Source organism: Colias croceus, chromosome 8 (genome assembly GCF_905220415.1).
Source record: "Colias croceus chromosome 8, ilColCroc2.1".
NCBI classification, from domain to species: domain Eukaryota; kingdom Metazoa; phylum Arthropoda; class Insecta; order Lepidoptera; family Pieridae; genus Colias; species Colias croceus.
Genome location: NC_059544.1, coordinates 5,793,496 through 5,815,298, shown reverse-complemented (window position 1 = coordinate 5,815,298; position 21,803 = coordinate 5,793,496). Strand labels below are relative to the sequence as shown.

Below are 21,803 nucleotides of genomic sequence, written 5' to 3'. Positions count from 1 at the left end.
ACTGAGTACCTATTTCGGCAGTTGATACCTTCTATATCTGTATTCTGTATATTGCGTTATAATAGGACTATCTAATATATTAAACCTACTGATTCACTAAATAAGTACTTATTGTATTCAGTAATTAAGTTAATATCAATCAGTACTTCTTTAACAATGATGTAAATGTGTGTTTCTTAGCATCTTCTGAATATGTAAATATTACCTAATGCCTACTTACAAAGCTGTACTGAAATAAAAATAATGCGATAGAAAATAAGAAAAACACACCAAACTACTTTGTAAACAAAAGAATACACCCATGAAATTATACAATTTCATGTAGGAAGCTTCTTAAAGGAATTTCGAAAGAAAAGCGAAACTGGTAAAGGCTTGTAATGGCTTTAAGGAGATTGCAGCTTATTTTCGAGGTATTATTTTACATGGATTTTTATTTCTCGTTACGTTTATTTCGAGGGTTGAGCCTTTATACACTTCCCTTTATCTAAAAAACAATATACTTTACATAACTTTGTTTGATCTTACGTAATATTATAGAATGGTCGCGTTTTCATGACATGTTTCCAATTAATGTAGTAAATCTTTTAGATATACTTTTGTGAATTTATTTCCGCACATAAGCCTACGTTAGCCTATCTAACGAATAAAGTATTGCCATCATCAAAAAGTTAAACTTTTGACTTACCATTTCCTTTTTTCATAATTTTCATAATAGATACTTAGGTTCAAAGTAACGAAACAATGCTCTACATTTCCATTTTATCATGGTAACTCCCGACTCTCAGGAATGAATTTAATTCTAAGTAGTGGGGTTTGGTTTCTTTCCTTGTTCGCTTGCATTACATTTGAGCTAGAAATAAACAAAAGATTCATTATTTTATATATTTATCATAATAATAGTACCTATATCATGCTTTTTTTTCTTTGTTGTATTGTACCTCTTTTAATTATTATTATATTGATATATCTTTAATATATTTTTTTTAAATCTGTTTGTGTAACACGTGCCCATTTGCCCTTTTGTATTATTACCTACACGTGGTCTCTCATCATATAATTTCGGGCGTCGTTCCACTAAAATGACACTAAGCATAAGGAAAGAGCAAACTCTTATTTCTAAATATCTAGTTTATATCACGTCTTCGTCTAAAAGGATTTCTAATAAGCGGTAGGGATTGGCTGCGGAGCTGCGCGAAAAATGAACATTTCCACTGAACCCTCCGCTTTTATAACCCAGATTGAAATGTAACAAAGTGTAGCTTAGTCTACAAAATCGCTATTTTACTGTTCTCCATTCTTAAACGTATTAAAGTAAACCTGTAGATAATTACATTCACCGTAGTTTCAATATTCATTTCGATTCGTATAATATATAAGTTAGATACTAGAGATAAGATTATTAAGATAGATACATATACCTATTATTTATTTTATTTAGAGGACAAATCCGTTAATTTGGTTTTATTCTATAAATAAAAATAAATCAGGAACAGTACGAAAATAAGTACAAAATACGGAACAAATTTTGCACCTGTTGTGTTAACGCATTTATGTGAGATATATTGTATCTACGGTATAGATATGAAGATATTATTACCGTATGTGAATTATGACCTCAATTATTTTCCAACTATTATATTATGTTACATAAATAATTTATGGGAATATTCTACACTAATATTTGATACAGTTAACTTTTTGTTCATATTTCATCCTTATACTATGATTGTAATACTTATATAATTTTCAGTTTACCTGGTTCAAGGGTGAAAATAAACTGTTTTGTTTCACACGAGCATGGCGCGATTAGCGCTACGAACCGAACGTACATAGATATTAAATTACATTTTCTCGGAAAATGGCTATTTATGTTGCTGTACTAGCAAACAATATGGGTCGTAGAAACAGTTTAAACTAATCGCTAGATCAGTCAACTAATATTATAGCCCAATGCAAAAAGAGCTGTATTATAATTCTAAATAAAAAATCCTTGAAGTCGTATACACAATAATACACATGTCGTATGTTTTCTAATTTATTGGACTGTGTATTTTTAATATATCTCTGTTTATATGGAAAGTCTAGTCTGGAAGATAGACTTGTAACTAGGAGAATATTCTAGCAAAAAATAATAAATTTTATGAAATAGGTACGTTTACTTTCAGTGGAATTTTCCGAATTTTCTTACCACTCATATTATATTGGAGGTGAATAAAGCTTATTTCAACGTTATTATGTTTTTAGATAAATACCTAATACCTACACCACGTCGTATGCGTAAATAGTTTTTGAATATGTATAGAAATATATGGAAACTCTTGAACATAAATCGCTGTAATTGCTTGACCTACTACAACTATGTCTACGGGCCAATTAGATTGAGTGCGTGTGGCTGAAGTCAGACGTGTATGTTGAGCCTATCCGTCTACATATTTCAGCCGAAACTAACACTTGAATGCTATACGAGTATATACAGGCATGTCGTCGGTGACTAATCTATTAAACATATGTCATTTAGTATATAGGGAATTGTTCGGTTAGGTTAGAATCTGCATATCACCTTCTTTGTGTTAAGCTTAGTCCACACTGAAATACTATTGTTACAACTAAAAGAGATGAAATAATTGGACCGACACGCAAGCGTCAATGTCAACAAAACGCGGATATTTATTTATGTTTCGTTTTACTCCGAGCTTTGATATACCTACTCGTAATACGATTATATTACTTTTTCGAGAAAACTAAAGCCTAAATGGGCTTTAGTTGATATTGCATTATGGTTGAAGGATTAACAAAAAAACTTGTACAAAATTCAAATATTAACGCGAATAAGTACCTAAAAGGATCTCTTTATTACATTTTTATCATTTTTTTTTTCAAATTTCGTTTATACAAGTATGAATATATCTGTCAGTAAAGCATCAATGGTTTGAAAGAAAATCTGGGCAGAAATATAAAAAAAAACACAGTGCTATAGTGACTCGTGCCTACAAAACAAAGGTCTCAACCATTGTCTAGCTTTCCTCTGTTGTGTTTAGGGAGAGTAGTTATTTAGCGGGAAATTCTGCCATTGTGTCAAAGCAATACCTTTTAAGCATACTTTTAGCAAACGCTTCTAATAACTGATGTATATTTTATATCATTTCCAAGATTACAATACAATCTGACATGGAAATACCTAATATTTAAGCTAGAAAATAACATAATACTTAATGCGATTTAATTTTGGGATACCTTTTTAATTGGATTATTATACTTACTCTTCCATCCGTTAGACTATGAGTCAGCATTTTAACAAGATTACAAATAACTAAAGCAATTCATCAAGCAAGTTAGCCTACTAAAAGTTTCCACTTACTGTTGATGGTCCTTAATGAAATTCATCTTGAAATCTTTATTGTTTCTTCGATATTAACGATAGTAAATAATATAAAATATAAACTTTTCTTAAAAAATTAATAATATTGTATTCAAATTTATTCTTACCCTAATCGTAATTCGTAAAAAATTTGGAGACTAGGGCAAAATATAATTTTAAAATTAACTTAATTTTAAGAATTCTACACCGTACTTATTATAAGTCAGTTTTTTTTCGTGTTATTTAATTTATGTACCTAATTATTATATATTTCTTAAAGTTTCCTTTTTGACTTATTTTTGAGGTGTTTTCGTTTATCTTGTGCTCAGTCAATATTCACGACCGACGCGACGATAACAAATTAGATTAAATTTAGTTCTAATAGATCTCTCCGAAAAAGGTGATATAATAAAATATTTCTAAGTATAATTTTATTATCCTTGAAATATGTGAGCTCTCGACAACGGACAATCACTTACTGCGTAATTTAAATAAAATACGTATAAGAAAAATCAACGTAGACATTGTTTTAAGATGCCGCTATGAAACGTGCTAAAGCCTATTAAAAGTTCAAAGTGTTTTCCTAATTTTCTTTTCAATTTATACCGAGGCTTAGGTTGAAAACTTCCCTTTCGTAACCAACTTAACGGCTCCTAGACATTATTCTGATTAACTTTGTCGATTAGCGGCGAACGAACGAAAGCGAACAATTTTGCTTACATACACTAATTTCGTTTACTGCTTCTTTTTAAATAATGCTGCAGTATTTTCCTGATTCATTTGTGCCGGTTTCTATATAGACTTTACTTATCTTACATATAGGCTACACTTTCTTTATCCAGAAAACCGTGACAAGTGACTAGATAAATCCGTCGTAAATAAATATGTAATAATATTTCAGAAATGTATAGGGATAGAAAAAATGATACATATGATCGTTTCCATTTCAAATGTCACACGTCATTCTTTTACTTATTCTATTCTATCCTCTCTATTATTCTATCAAACAATCGTACAACGTGGTAACGTAGATGTTCCCCTAGTGAAACGATGTACGTGGAATGTTATTCCAACAGGAAAAACTGGAATAATAATAACATCGCGTTGAAATCGCACTGAATGTGTCATTTACTTCAATAATTTGGTTTTATGAACACGCTCTTTTAAGTTGATTTAAAGCGAATAACTTAGGCAAAAAATTGCTATGAATTGAAAATTTGTGGTTTTTATAAACGTAAAAATAAATTAAAAATTATGCTTGAGAATATAGATATGTATAAAGTGACATTTTTTTCTATATTAATTCTTAGCGTTAATATGTAAATTTAATATTATTCTTAATTCACAGGGCGGTTAGCAGTCGGGCGACGCCGGGGAGGGACGTTAGCAATCAATAAAAGGGGAATTTGGCAGGTACAGAGCGCGAGACCTCATTAATCTCGCTCTGCCACTCATCTATAAATATGCTTGCCGTCATATTTCACCATTTAAAATTTGAGTCTGTAATTAATTCTCTCATGTAAAATTAATCAGATTATGATCTTAAATAGATAAATATTAAATGATATTTCGGTGCTTTTATAACCTATTCGTTGTAAAATTACCGGATCCATTCTTATTATAAACTAGCGGTCCGCCCCGGCTTCGCCCGTGGTACATTTTTACGTTTTATCTACATAAGAACCATCCTCGTATTCAAGAAATGTAATAAAAAGAGAATTAATGAAATCGGTTCAGTTGTTCTCGAGTTATGCGCTTACCAACACATTTTGCGATTCATTTTTATATTATTAGATTAAATATAAGTAATGTGAGTGACAATGAGAAACATTTTCAAGAGAGAAATCAAAGATGATATTTTTAGCCGAGCAAATGTTGAAATTGCTTCCTGAATCTCCATGCATCTCATTAATTATTATTTTCTATTTTTACACGTGACGAATAACATCAGCCTCTCTTATGGCTATATTACTGAAGTGAATGGTTCGGATAAGCTAACAAGCTTTTGGTTTAAATTATATGAATAGTAATGTTTTCAAATTCAATTTCAAACCCACTACACAACAACACAACACACAACTCATTACGTCTTATGACCCATAGGTATTTTATGGTAACTAGGTATATGATACCACAACATAATCTTGCTATTTTTAATTCTTTCTTTTCTGTGTCTGTCTTAATTTTCTGTCTTTTGGTTTCTTCGGAGTTATATTTGGAACAGCTGACTTTATTATTTTTACTATTACTTTACAGCTGGCTTTACTTTGTGCTGTGGATGAAGAAGAGTTTTTAAACCAACATATAAATGTTTACCACGTAAAATTAGATACCTTCAATTAAATTGAGGACGTCGTTTATTCGTAAAAAAATCATCAGTACTCTCTTTGAAATCCTTTTATAACTACTATACTATAGGAAATTATAAATATATTTCCTAAAATTTGTTCTCATTAAATATTACTTCAGTGCTTTTATTAAATTTATCTTGAACAAGAGGACGAGGAACAGGAAAATAAAATTGAATTTACAATTTACATCACATAATAATTTAATAAAAAAATTTGAGTTCCATAAAAGTTGCAGCATACGCAAGTCTATTTTTAGATGACTTACAAGCTTACTACAGTACTTTTGCAACGCAATTATATGTATAATAAATATTTTGGGATTACTAATACTCGTATGTCGTATTATAATCCTTCATACAAGGAATAATTTAATATTTAATAAAGACATAGGTACATGACCTTTCTCATCGACAATTTAATTCGTAATTAACGGGGCCAACAACAAAATTGTTTAAACGACAAAAGAAACACTAAAAACATAATAATATGTATTAGTTCCTGAGTTCGAAGACAAGACAAAATGCTTTAATTATTATTATTTTTTCATGTGAACGTCGAGGCTATCCAGCTCCTTGATAACACGGACATAGTGAGAAGACTGAAAAGGACAAAACCTTTTTGAGTTAGTTTAGTGAAGTGTTAGTGTAATATAGTGAGTGCTATTCATAAAGAACACATGAACGAAGTGTCTTCGCCTTAATAGAGACATTAAGAAAAGTGTTAATGGACACAGACATACTTTACCTAGCAAATTATTATCATTAGCCTATAGTATAAGGCTAGATCGTAATTTTCAATAATGATACCCTAGTTAGGTTCATTATATTAGGTGAAAAAAAAAATATTTTTTTGAAGTGAAAACTTCTTTAGCGGCGTTGGGTATAAAATCTTAAACTCGCGTCAGGACACGTGGCCTGATCGAAAAACCGTAAGACGATGTTTTTTTTTTAGCCCTTATTCCATGCGTAAGACGGATACCAAAATATCAAATCCCGGAGTGCAACCCGTTTTTTTTTTTATTGAAATATAAAGCTGTCATAATAAGTTTATGGAGGTAATAAGTAAAAGGAATATTTTAGCGGTTGTAAACGGCTGTAAATTGAGATGCATCAAGCTTCCTGTAGAGGGTGCTAATTGACGTTAAGGCGTCGGAGAGCTGACCGCACGGATACTGGATAAGGTTATCCCGGTATTAGCCCTAAGGTGCTAAGGCTCACGCGAGGCAAAACGGTGAACACGAAACATTGCCGAAGAAAGAATTTACTGGACTTATCGGCTAAGCGAAGTGTATAAAGAGAACCTTATCTGCCCAGACCAGGTTTTATGTAGACTTAACTTTATTCCCACTAAGTGAATGCCTTTTAGATTCTAATCATGATTTAGTATTCTAGTTAAAGACTCTATTGTATTAACGATTCATACTTTCATAAGAATACAAAGGGTAGTAGGATTAATTTATCTTGTACATATTTTACTTTCTCCCTATTTTGATTAAAATATCAAAGCTGATATGAAATGGTGAGTAAGTAGATAAATAATTCGTTTAATTCTGATTATATAATAGGTTATAACATAACTAACAAATAGGTAAACAGAAATCCAGCATATTTGATTCTGCTCAATCACATTTTATTAATGTACTAGCTGCTCCGCGCGGTTTCACCCCCGTGGCTCCACCCCTGTTGGTCGTAGCGTAATAATATATAGCCTATAACCTTCCTCGATAAATGGGCTATTTAACACCGAAAGAATTTTTCAAATCGGACCAGTAGTTCCCGAGATTAGCGCGTTCAAATAAACAAACTCTTCAGCTTTATAATATTAGTATAGATTCTACATAACTTCTATTAAGTAATGAATGACAAAACCGAACGCTTCAAAAATAACAATCGTGTTATAGCCAATATTGAAGAATGAAACCAAACGGCCGTTTAAATAAATATGTACCTATAAAAATAAACTACGTTCGATGAAAAATCAAACCGTGAATTGATCAAACGTACACACCAAAAATTAACGTTCTTGACAAGCGAATATTGAATTAAGTCACAACAAATGACAAAGGAAATTAAAAACATCAGTTCCAATACAGATTGCTTTTGAATTGTTAAAAATACAATAGAGAGCGAGCGTACCCAAACCGCGGCATACGTCCTGATTTGATCGTCTACTCGATTTGCCAATTACTCTTTGAGGCATTTCCATTAACTCAATTATCAATAGCGGCATTTGCGTTTACTTCCATGATAAATGGGAATTGATTTAATTTCTTTTTTTTATATGATACTAAATGTTGGGGCGATACGTTTAATTAATTGGATACGAGTAAGTACACAACACAACGATTTTCTTCTCATATAAATATTACTCTCATATCGTACAGTCGTAGTTAATTAGTGATGAAGTAATTAACAAAGATCCGTTTTTCTCAATTATTATTATTAGACAACAGAGTAATTTACTGCAATAATCGAATCATATGTTTTTTCCAAAGTAGAGTCGATGCAATCAATAAAAGTGAAAGTACTTTCGTAGAATTTTAATTTGTTTGCGGTGTCGAGTAAATATAACGAAGGTTAAACAGCTTGAGTAAATTTTGATTTAATTTCCAACGAAATAAGCATGGATTGTAGAAAAGCTCTAGACTAATTTTCCAATTACGGGAGGCATTACGAATATTTTAAAATAAGTGTATTTTTTAAAAAGCAACGTATTTGTTATTGAGATTCCTTTGATTAAGTTCTATAAGTGGGTTGGGAATCAAATTATATTATGTTATTTACTTTTTTTTGCAACCTTTTTATTACGAATTGTTACAAAAAATATATTTTCTTTACTCTCAGACCTAGTTTTATATAATTCCATAGAACCTCATTATTTTTATAATGGGCTTAAACTTAAACTCGACTCTTACGCATCCCTTTTACGACTTGTGAAAATAAGGGACGAAAATTAAAATTTTGGTGGGACATTGTAGTAAATAAAAAGGAGAATAAATTTTTACTCGAATAAATAAATTATTTCGTTGCTTAGTTATAGTGATTTAAATTTAAATTTCGACTGTTTTTTTAAGTTTGTTCACGTTTATTATTAATTACTATTTTTATTTCCATTTGTTCTTTTTTGTATCTTTAGAATACATTTCATACATAAAGATTTAATAATGTCACTATTCAATTCTTATTTTATTAATTGAAGTGTCGAGTACAATTTTAATTTGGGATATAATTTTAATATCAATTGTCTTCGTAACTAGATGTGAATGTTTTGGATTGTATTCTGTAACTGTGCCTTCTATAAATAAATATATCGTTTCTGTAGATATACCATGTTCGATATACGCAACTGTTTATTTTATTTCATCTTTTATTAATGATGTCCCAACCCATAATTATGTAAAAAACATTATCATACTGATTGTAACTCAATGGTTTACATAAAAAAGATAAACCTTTTCTATTCATCACTCAACACAAAATATCATTACAACCTACGCACATTGTTTGGAAAAATAATATTTACCTCGTAGAAACTTTTTATTATTTCTAATACCCAAAACAAACAGGTAGAAGTCAAACTAACTACATCAAAGTTTCGAAGCCAGTCTCAAAAGTTTCGAACATAAATAATACGTTGCCCACAAATTCTTTAAAACGTATTTATTATTCTCAATTCTCAACGTAAAGTAAATAACGCACGCAATAATAACTCGATTACAATTTATTGCAATCAACGAGTTCAACACGCAGACAATTCATCGTGAGAACGGGGTCCCAATTTCGTGTTAAATCGTGCGACATACTGTGTCAATACAATTAAAACAAAAATCGACTGCCGTATATATCGATATTGAATGTTGCTGTGTTAATGATGAATTACGTTCCATGGTTTCGTATTATCAGTATTATTGTACTTTATAACGCAGTCTATAAATTATCCTATTCGATTCTGTGTGAAACATGGTTCATCTTATTCCAAATTGCGTTAAATATAACACAAATGAGCGATACTAATGTTGCAAGGAATTTGAACACACGGCACTTAGCCGGGTGTGTATTTTTATTCAAAAAACGAGGCATATGATCACCGTGGCATACAAACATAGCAGATGTTTCGCGTGATCGTCGTGTTTGCGGCTTTTTATAGAAAATATTGTGGTGTATCAATAGAAACAAAAAAACACAATAATTACATCTACACGGGCTTAGCAATTTTAAGCAGTTTATTTTTATCGCACGGATCAACGACCTTTTAAAATAAGCACGATAGAGCCGTCAATAAACAAGTAATCAATAGTGATAGAAATATCTTAATTATCCTATTCAATATGTATCTATATATAAAGTTTGGTGGTTTTATTTCTATATAATTCTATATAATCTTTTACATAGGCGATAAAAAATTCATAAAATAAATATTATCATTGCATTGTTTATGTTTTAGCCTAAATCGATCAGTAATATTTTAAGTAATAATCTATACATATAATAAATCTGTAGAAGGGTCAATTCTGTACATTGAAAATATTGAAAAAATAAATAGCAGGGGGTGTTACTGGATCGATACCAAACCCAAATATGTGATTAAAAAAATTTTTGTCTGTCTGTCTGTCTGCCTGTCTGTCTGTCTGTATGTGAAGGCATCACGTGAAAACTAGCGGTTCGATTTCGATGAAACTTGGTATAATTATACCTTATTATCCTGGGCGTAAAATAGGATACTTTTTATCCTGGAAAAATACGTAGAAAAAAATTAATCTTAATTTTTCAGTTTTATCCATAGACGTTGTTCCGTAGAACCGCGAACACACGTTGCGTATTATTATAGGCCTAGCCGTATTTGGGAATTGGGTCCAATAGATATTTATAAGATTTTATTGTCAGAGGTAGGTACCTACTCAAAATGGAGAAATAAACCATCCACGCGAAGACCGACATCCGCGCGGAAGGAGTCGCGGGCGGAAGCTAGTACGAAATAAGTTTAATTCACTTTGTAACCAAGGATGTGTAAAAAATACATACCTTCTTAAATTACAAGACTATAGGAATATTATGTGTGAAATGTATAGACTTTATGACTGAAATGTTCTGTCTCTACCATTTCCTTAGAGTTATATTAAAATTATTTTTCAATATTTAATAGAAGTAATTCTTTCCTGCAGTAGAGTGTAATATTACATGCAAAATAGTCACTCGTCCGGCATTGTGTTCCTTCTTTTGTACAAACCTTTTCCTGACAATAGCAAAAATAAAAAAAAATACAGTTCGGCATAAACGTTCCAACGATCTATTTTATTTCTATAGATAAACTGTCATTTTTCTTACCAGAAATCAAACGCACATGTTATTACGAAAAACATATAAAAAGTGTGTTCAAGGCAACATGTCTTATAGAAAAAGGAGACAAGCATCAGCCCACCTGATGCTACCGTCGATCATTATATAACAAGCCAGAGGTATTACAGGTGTGAGAGTAACCAGCCTGTAAGTGACATACCTGGTGCATTCAATAAGTACCTAGCCTCATCACCAGGGGGCGCTATTGTTTCAAAATAGGTTTACCACAATGTAGCTCATTCTTTTTTAAGTATTTTTTTTAATTTTCATTCCAATCCCTTCATTTGTTTTAATTTGACAACCTATGGAAGCGAACGTATAGATCGGTTTTACAAAAATGGAAAAAGAGCAATATCGTTCGGTGATTTGATTCCTATTTTTGGACGGGAAAGAGCGTATCGAAATCAAAGGCCGCTTGGATGCTGTGTACGGTGACTCTTCTCCATCGATAGCCACCATCAAGAATTGGTTCAACGAGTTTGCACGTGGCCGTACGTCGGTTTTTGATGAACCACGTCCAGGTGCACCAAAAACAGCTGCTACGGAGGAAAACATTAAAAAAATCCATGATCTCGTATTGACAAATCGCCGATTGAAGGTTCGGGAGCTAGCTGAGACTGTAGGCATTTCAGAAAGAACAGTCAATCATATTCTTCACGAAGAACTCGGCATGAGAAAGCTGTCGGCGCGATGGGTGCCGCATTTACTCACACCGGAAAACAAGCGCAACAGTGAGCCCACGTCGGAGACGTGTTTGGCGTTGTTTAAGCGGAATCCAGGGGAGTTTTTGCGTCGTTTTGTGACAGTCGATGAAACCTGGATTCACTGGTACACACCAGAGACCAAGAAGCAATCAAAACAATGGATCCAGACCGGGGAACGTACTCCAAAGAAGGCGAAAACTGTAAAATCGGCCACAAAAGTTATGGCCACCATTTTCTGGGATTCATAAGGAGTTGTCTACATCGATTACCTCGAGAAGGGTAAACCAATTACAGGGCTTTACTATGCCAATTTATTGGCCCGATTTCACGCCGAATTAAAGAAAAAACGACCCCATCTGGCTAAGAAAAAGGTGCTGTTACACCACGACAACGCACTGGTTTACACGTCTGCCGTTGCCATGGCCAAATTGGTCGAATTATGCTACGAATTGCTGCTTTATCCACCGTATTCTCCAGATTTAGCCCCTGGTGACTTCTTTCTGTTTCCTAATCTGAAAAAATCCCTCGCCGGGAATAGATATGGATCAAATGAGGAGGTTATAGCTGCCACGGAGGCCTATTTTACAGAGTTTGAGAAAACATATTTTTCGCACGGGTTAAAAAAGTTGGAGCATCGCTGGACTAAGTATATCGAACTAAAAGGAGACTATGTTGAAAAATAAATTGCTACTTTTCCAAAATTTTCGTATACTTTTTCTAGGCTAAGTATTTATTGAATCGCCCTCGTATGTTACTATATTAGGTATTTTAGAGAAAATCAGTATAATGTTCATATTAATCACGTCCAAGCAAATCTTTACTGATATTATAAAGCTGAAGACTTTGATTGTTTGAACGCGCTAATCTCAGGAACTACTGATCCGATTTGAAAAATCATTTCGGTGTTAGATAGCCCATTTATCGACGAAGGCTAAGGCTATATTATATCGTCACGCTAAGACCAACAGCCCCCCTAGACAAGTAGCTTTCTATTAGCGTAACGTTTGATAGAATAGATTATGAATGTATGAGATTGACGTAAGCTGTCGATACATTTATCTACATTTAGCTTACCGCGCGGCACAGCTAGGTTTTATTACTTTCCAAATCCTGTAATAATTGTAATATTTTCGCTCGTCTTCTCCAATATTTTTTTGACATATAAAACTGTTAATGAGATTATATTTTTATTACTATACCTACCTATCCTATTTAAAATACTTTTAAAAGTGTGTTTTCCGTATGCATGAATTAATAAAGAACCCTTATCTCACGTATAACGTTAGTCAATAAATAGAGATTGTATTTTAATAAAATAAGCAGGTATTAAAATATATTCTTCAATATATTTTATTTTTATTCGTTTGAGAAGTGTAGGTGTACATCACTTTTAATGCATTTCAAAGTGTTCTGACACTGAGTGCCACTCACTACAGCTTTCAAAATTCTCTCCCTTTGACTTAAAATTAAGTTACTCTTAAAAATTCTTGACCACGATTTTATAATTTTTTGAACATTTAATAGCGGATGGCCATGGAATACATTATGAATATAAAATCCTTGGATAAAGAAGATCTTTTAATCCAAGTTTTATAAGTACTTGGCACAAATTTGTGTCTATTGTGCCAACTATGCCGAAGGTATACAATTAAAGTGAACGCTTTCAAATTGGAGTAACTGTCAATGTCCTATTAAATTGAGCCAACTTGTAATTAACGTGAAGACAAAAGCAAAAACGAGGCGAAACTTTAATGACGTGAGCAATGTTAAATACAAATGGACTTAGCTTGCTGCCAACTATTTGAAGTGGTCATTTAACAGCTTCTTAACTTTACATTGAGTTTATAAATTGAACAACGCTAATAATAAAATAACGTAGTTTAAGGTTGATTTAATAAGATTATTTGTAGTTATATGTTTGTTTACTGCTCTTGTATGCTGAATTTACTATCTACAGATATTAGGAGAATTGCAAAAAATATGCGATACTGAAATATTCATTCCTTTCTTTTTAAGTGCCTTGTCAATCGAAAGATTGAATGATTATTATCGTTATTGCTTAGATTACAAAGAGTTATTGTTTATAACGTAGGTAAGTATGTGACGTATCTATACGTAATAATGCTGTCAGACTGCAATTTTTAAGGTGTTAAATATGAAGTTTGGCATTGGTGAGATAAGATGGTAAGCTGAGCCAGGACGGATCGCTAGTTGTTTATCAAAGTGCGTTGAACATTTGTAATGCTTCATGCTCACAAATAACACACACTTTCTTTTAAGTTAAGTCGATAGAAAGCAGCGGAGAACAAAGAAAGCGTTAAATGTGTATATGATAAAGTAATTACCTTTACAATTTACATACACAAGTTTATACAATTGTCTTTTATAATTGAATATTTATAATCGGCTAATTCGTCACCTTTGTTTCGGTTCAGCACTTGCAACATTTATGAAATATCCATTGATTCTGTTAATACGTCCCAGTTTTTTAAAAGTGTATTTAACTTATTATATAATTGGTTTTGAATTTTAGATAATTTATTATCTAAAATTCAAAATATATATTGGTTTTACTCTTACTTTTAATATTATGTAAAATAGGTATACCTCAGGGGTTTATTGGCACCGAACCAAGAATAGTGATGGACGGCGTGACAATTAAATCACAGATTTTTATATAATAATTTTGACCACGTTTATACGCTATACGGCTATAGTATTAAAGTTAGTTGCAACATATTTCACTGTCTTTACTACTAAATAAATATATTGAAATGTGGGAATGATGAAAAAATGAGCAAAAGCCATAAAAATTTCAAAATTGTATCTCTCTATCAATAAATTTATCAATGTGCAATTTATTTTATAAATCATATTTTTGCCACATTTCTACTACTGATTCAAACAATAAAATAAATAATGGTAGAGTCCCCCAGCCTCGAAATGAATGATAATACCTATATCTAACTAATGTAAAATAATATTATATGTATAGATTATAGAGGAAACTTTTATGTTTTTGTATGTATGTTTGTAATGATTTCACACAAAAACTACTGAACCAATTTTAAAAATTCATTCTCCAACAGAAAGTTACGTTACATTTTTCCTAGTGAGGTTATATTTTATTTCGTACTTATCTCAGGTCAGCCAGGTGGAGCCGGGCGAGCGACTATAGTTATGCATAATGGCAATATTTGATGATTTTATATTGTTTATATAAAAAAGCTACTCAGATTTTTTTATTACAATAATAGCACGGGTATCTACACCTTGTGAGATGATATATATTATACAACTAGCTTAACGCCCGCGGCTTCGCCCGCTTTAAACGATTTGAGATTTAAACTATCCTATCTCTCAAGTTGGATCAAACTGCACATGGTGTGCGAATTTTATTATAATTGGTTAAGTGGTTTAGGAGTCCATTGAGGACAAACATTGTGACACGAGATTTATATATTATAAGATATACACATACAACCAACCACGGCTTAATCTCCATTTATACAGTAAAATAAGGCTCATTTTAGTATGGGCCATAATTAAAATTGTCTGAATAACTTTTTCAATGTGTATGAAAGTACGTTTTCGCTTGGAAACGGTAAATGAAAGGAAATTAAGATTAACTCTACCATGAATCAGGATCCGGCTTGCTAATAATGAAGTTTTTATAAATGACTTTAATTTGATTTGAATTATAGTGAACATCAAATGAACGACTTGAAATTATACAAGTATCTGAAAGCTTGACTGTATAATGTATATATATGTAATAAATTTTGAATTTTTTAAGCTCAGTTTTTTGAAATGCTAAATGAAATTACATAGTTAAAGCCTTCTATGCAGAAAAATGCTTTAAGAGTAAATCGCATTCAATATAGAAATACTGCATTGAAACAGAAATCGAATTTTCAAGAAAATATTATGTAAAGAATTATAAAATATGAGATTTATAACAATAAAATTGAGTAGTGTATTATTAAGGTCTATATAAAACGCATAGCAAAATCTTAAGAAAATGTGAAGTATAAATTGTTGAGAGCTTCTATTGTCAAGCCAAAACATTTTATTTTCTGGGGAATGTCTCGGAATATAAAAAGAAAGCGCAAAGCAACCGGACAATAACGATGCAAACTAAATTTGCCCAACATTTGAGATATAATATTCTACGTTATTAACAGATATAACATTAACATTTAATCAACGCCAAACGCTCTATTGTAATGTAATAATTGTGAGAAAATAGTTGTTCATTCACTTCGCCAACGCAAAAAGCTTTGAGTTTATTACACAAAAAAGAACGTATCCGATCTTTAGTTAGATTTCTCTTTATTTGACCACCAACTTCAAGCTTCATAGCCGACGCCATTGAACCCGTTTAGGGTTCGGTTCTAATAAAAAACTAAATTGAGCGGAAATGAAATAACGTTAACCGGTTTTTCTCCGGAGCCTTGGAAGTTAAGATTCCTGTCCCTACATTTTGTAAAAACAGGCTTAAATTATTGTATAGTCAAATATAATGTATAAATCAATGTTTCTTACTTCAAATTTCTTGAAAAAGTTCCTGTGTGATGTAGCTGGTATAATGTAGGTAAAGATTTTTTGTCATGTGGGTGTATGCCTGTAATCATAATGTTGGAATGCGGTTTGGAACAACAATAGTTGTCCTGCTTATACAAACCTTATAGTCAGGATATATTTAAATATCGTCGTGCTGATATATACCAAAATATTTATGAGTAGAAATAATTTCATTCACTATTATTGTATTAAAAAAATCTAAGATAAAAATTTCAAAGTTGTTTCAACATCCTGCGATATATAAATCGCAGTTAATGATATATTAAAACATTGAAAACCAGTTTCTAATATCTACAATGTAAGTACATAGAGCGGATGTCTTATGGACCGGCTCTAGCACTTTTCCGGTGTGAGCAAACCTTAACTTTAAAACTTTAAGATTAAACTTGAAATAAAATATTTTACTTTAATTATTATCAATGTCGATAGACTGAATAATGGCTTTTTAATTTTGAGTGACTTTGTAATTTATAGATACAATATCTAAATTTAAACAATATGAGCATGAATGTAGTTACGTTATTAATTTAAGAATACCTATTACCTAATCATGTTATGAAAGTATAAAAACATTATAATATAGGTATATACTATATAGATATTTACTTTTTTGCATTTTAAAATAGAAAAAAGACGAATCACTTCGATCTTATTAGAGACAGAATTTTTTCAAGCAATTCATAAGTATAACAAAAAAAATAATTTCAAGTTTACCTTGCCCACCGCGCAGAGCCGGCCCTGCTTATCTATAGCTCCGCTTCCGGTGTCAATGTCTTTAAAGCTATGGCTTAGAATTACGAACAAAAACTCTATACATCTTCATTGGAATTAGGTTTCGTTATGAAATAATTTATTTTACATTTTTGTAAGTATTACTATCTATTTGCAAACTGAATTTGGTCTTCTAATTAAAGGATGTGAAATTATAAAAAAAGTCATTTAAATTTTACAATCGCCTGTTTATTCCATCCCATGTTTTATTTCTATAAATTTTATATTTTTTTACATAAAATATTCACATACATTAACTTACATCAATTAACATTCATCGTGCATTACATTAATACATATTCGTAGTTATATTTATACTTTTTGTAACATTAGTGGGAAAACTTCTTTGGATACTTTGTTATTGTGAAATTCTTACCACAACATTAATTACGCATTTATGCAACATCTATTTAAATATCAACATTCAGGATACAATATCAATAATAATTAAGTATATTATTTATTTGGCGATCATAATATTTAATACCTTTCCGTATCACGTTATAATTTACACTTACTTCCTTCATCTAATCAGTCGTGGACCCGACGCATCCGGATCCAATTTAACTTTCCACTACCTAGTTTTCTAAATAAATTATATAATACAAAATCTATATTACTGATAACATATACAAGTATTTACATTTTGACTCATAATTACAAATATATTTGTATATATATTACGTTATGCTAATAGTTCTAAACATCAGTTGCACAGCCATCGTGAAAGCTCTCTTCTGATGGCCTAGTTATAGTTAGCACTCTCTTTAAGGCCGATACTGGAGGAAGTACGGGAGGGGCACGTTGCCAAACACGTAACGTTCGTGCTGAACCTACCGGTAATCCGTAGTCAGGGGGATAAGGAGCGTCTCCCGATGTCGCAGGCACTGTTGTTAAAGCATGCGATCTCGGAAACGTTCGACTCGTATATCCTAGTTCTTCTTGAGAACCATTCACGCTACTATTTTCAATTATAGGAGTTCGATCATTATAATATGCCGGGATGGCTGAACTAACTGCACGGGCCAGATTATTTGCTTGGTTCATTTTAATCTGGTCCCATAGCCCAGAAGGATAAAGAGAATCTGATGCTTCGCGTGCATATTCACCGCTACCAGGACGTGCTGCGCTGTCTGGCCTTGTATCATTTATAAGATCAGGATTAATACCTCCGGAAACCGTTGGAGATACTGCTACCGTCCCTCCTGTGGTGACAATGCTGCCTCGACCGTCGTAATGGTTCGTCGTATAAGGAATATCATTTGATCGAGGTGGTTTAATTACTGAATTACATTTTTGATCATCATAATTTGGAGATTCTTGTCTATTTGCTAAAACTGCTACATGCGGTCTATCCGTAACAGTTGGGTGCACTTCATTTCCAGATACGACTCGATCTAAGGTATTTGGTGTTTTACTCTCACACACTGGTGTAGGCCGAAAGCGAACAAACATAATAAGTAATCCCAATGAAATAACAATAACGACTAAGAACAATGCCGCCCCCAAACTAGCAATTTGAGCGCTACCTAAAGACGCCATTCCAGCTGCCATCTGAGTGACGTGGACTGTAAAATTAGCCTCGGCACTCCCGCCTTTATTGTCTGCGACACAATAAAACTCCGATGAGTCCGATTCTTGTGTATTAGTCAAAACTAAAGATGATTTCTTTTTAATATCACCGGCTTCATAAATATATATTCTTTGATGGGAATTGAAATGACTTCCATTTTGCAATAGTCGACCGTTCCAATACCAATTAATGTTAGCACTTGGCACAGCTTCTGTTTTACATACAACCGTCGTATTTTCTCCAACAGTTGCCTCAACGTGTCTGCTGATGGGTAAAATTTCTGGCTTACAAGCAAATTCGTCTAGCGAAAGATCTGAAAAGGCTTTTTCTGCTAATCTAGGTGGTGATGCACAAGATGGACTTGAGAATAACTTATGATTCGATAGCCACATTTTAAGGTCTCGTAAGCGACAGTCGCAAATCCATGGGTTGTCGGATAAATCGATTACCCTTAATTTGTCAAGCTTTTCCAAAGAACTTAACGGTAAATCTCGAAGATTGTTGCCATTTAACTTTAAGGATTCCAACGAATGTAAGTTTCTAAACACGTCAGCTGCTATATCTCTGATTTCACATCGTGATAGGTCAAGTTTGACTGCGCTGCCAAGGTTACTAAGAGCGTCAGAATGTATTTTTAAAATGGGATTATTTGACAGGGTGAGATCCCTGAGAAATGGAGCATCCTTAAAACTACTAGAAGGTATTTGTGTTAGCAAATTATTTGAAAGATCCAATTCTACTAAATTGGTTAGACCTTTAAACGCTCGGTCATTTATTTGACCTATATTACAGCTTCTTAAATACACTCTTTGTAAGTTTACAAGTCCCGTTCTTGCAAAAGCCTCCTGCGGAAGTATTTGCAAATTATTTCCCGAAAGGTCGAGCACTTGAGTAGCTGGGTCGACAGGTTCGGGCACAGTGATTAGAGCCCGATCCACACACTCCACAGTTTGTTTACCACCCTTCCATTTACATACACAGACAGCAGGACACGATCCAGGGGGCGCAAAAGCAGCCGAAATCGTTTTTAACATAATCACAGTCACAACCACTATTAGCCACTTCATTTTTATTTTATTTTAAAATCCCACTATAAATCATTCTTTAAACGTTTATATTCACTTAACTAATCACTGTTGTTGTATTTATTTTAAAATCCTGAAGGTCCAAAACTTAGATACCTAATGTACAGATATCGTATAAAACCGTATCACATCACTACTCGTGAAAGTTGGTGAGCGCCGCATCACGACACAATGCGTTCTCACGAAGGTTGTGAATCAACTGAGAGGGAGGTATCGTCTGTAACGCTTCACGCATGCGCGCCGATAGCACCCCACGCCCCGCTCTGCGGCTTATCCACGGCCACTGAGTTGAGTAGCCATACTCAGCGTGTTGAAAGAATTCCAAAAGTGTAATTTTCTACCTGGCTGTGGCTGCGGCCGACAATCCCACTCGCCAGACCGTCACGTTCATTCATAAATACCTGAGTCTGTGTGGCTGTTGGTGGGAGCGATAGTTACAATAAAGAGCGAGAATGTAACAATGCCACGCTAGGTCCGTTTAGACGCAAACCGTTTCGATTGTTATGCTGTACACATTTTTTTGTTAAACTCACGTCGAGGCTTACCTTCAGGTAGAGAACTAATTATTAATAATGGATAAGGACAGCAGGTGGTAGAGAACTAATTATTAATAATGGATAAGGACAAACGGCACAGGATGTGACACAATAGACACTTTAGAGGCTATTTCATTCACAATATTCTTGAAAGGAATTTATTTTGTTAATTTGAGGACACGTAGGGATTTCTCGGTAAATATGCAGTACCTACATATATTCAAGATTTGGTTGCATATTCAAACGTACAATAAAGGTAGTTAGAACATTATCATAAAATAATTTTCGTTGTTGGAAACTATATACGTCATATAATTATATATATAGTTGCTGGTTTAGTACGGTTATCTTTTAAATTGTTATGAGTAATAATCACACATGCAGCTATTAGAAAAACAATGCACCGGGCTATGGCACGCGGCTGGCACGCTTCGCCATGTGTCCTTATGTGGCCCGTCAGCTGTCTCTGCACCTGGATAGGCAGACTCGTGGCGAATACCTATCATCCAGATGGCATTTTAGTACGGCTTCCGTCATTACCGTCACTTAGAAAAACAACAATGGCATATGTATTGCGCTTAAGAAAAAAACATTTCACCAAATGCATTACATACAATTCGTAAACAAGTTATAATAAAAGCAAACTGTAAACAATTAAATACAAAAATAAACTAAAACGCTTGGACGATCTCATAGCTGTTTGGATGATCGTTATAACAACAACCATTGAAGAAAACGGAAGCAGAATAATAAACTGAATCATTTATCGGTATTGTGAATTCAGATTTTTAAATATTAAACTCAAAACATTTATAAGAAACGTAAATTAAATCTTACATTTATATTTCACGAAAATTTAACTGAGTAGAATTATTATTTAAAGCTACCATCTGTATTGTCTTAAGCTTTTAAATGAGTAAAGCGTCAACAATATAATTAACAAACGGGCACAGGCGTCCCAATTTAATGCTTATGAGCTAGTTCCGGCGGTCACCGCTCGCGACAATGCCCATTATCAGCTTTACCTTGATTTTATTTTGAACAATTTGGTAATAAAAAAATATCCGAAATTGCTTCAATGAAAAACAAAAACTAAATTGACTTCAAAGATTTAGAATGAAGTTTTATCTTATCGCTGGCAATAAATAAAATGTGTACCTGGCGCACCAATTTATTTGTTTGTTTTTACCAACGAGCGGCTGATACTGATCTTTGAAGACGTTGAAACCCCATTAATTAACAGCTGGAGAGCACAAACCCAAATGCACACCGATCGTATTCTAACGTGTTGTGTATAATCTAAATAAGGTCATTTAAGATTAGCCCAACCATTGGAATGGAAAACTGACTGCCCGATACAATCAGCTACGGCGCCACTAGGTATGTGGATAAAAAAATAAAACCATAGACTATGGCCTCATACAATTGCTTTTAAATATCGAAGTAGTGGTATTCCCTAGAACGGAACTCATCCATCTTGCTGACCATTAAAGTATCATGATCGA

At 32.9% G+C, this 21,803-nt stretch overlaps 1 protein-coding gene across 1 annotated transcript; it reads right to left on the bottom strand.

Annotated features, from left to right (window-relative positions):
- Positions 1 to 17,271: 17,271 nt before the first annotated feature.
- LOC123693927 lies at positions 17,272 to 19,988 on the bottom strand. The gene has a single exon (XM_045639197.1). The coding sequence runs from the start codon at positions 19,742 to 19,744 to the stop codon at positions 17,804 to 17,806; it is 1,941 nt and encodes a 646-aa protein (XP_045495153.1). The 5' UTR covers positions 19,745 to 19,988; the 3' UTR covers positions 17,272 to 17,803.
- Between the last annotated feature and the right edge of the window lie 1,815 nt (positions 19,989 to 21,803).

Coding starts and splice junctions, on each gene's coding strand:
- LOC123693927 (XM_045639197.1), bottom strand. CDS start 19,744: ATGAAGTGGCTAATAGTGGTTGTGACTGTGATTATGTTAAAAACGATT.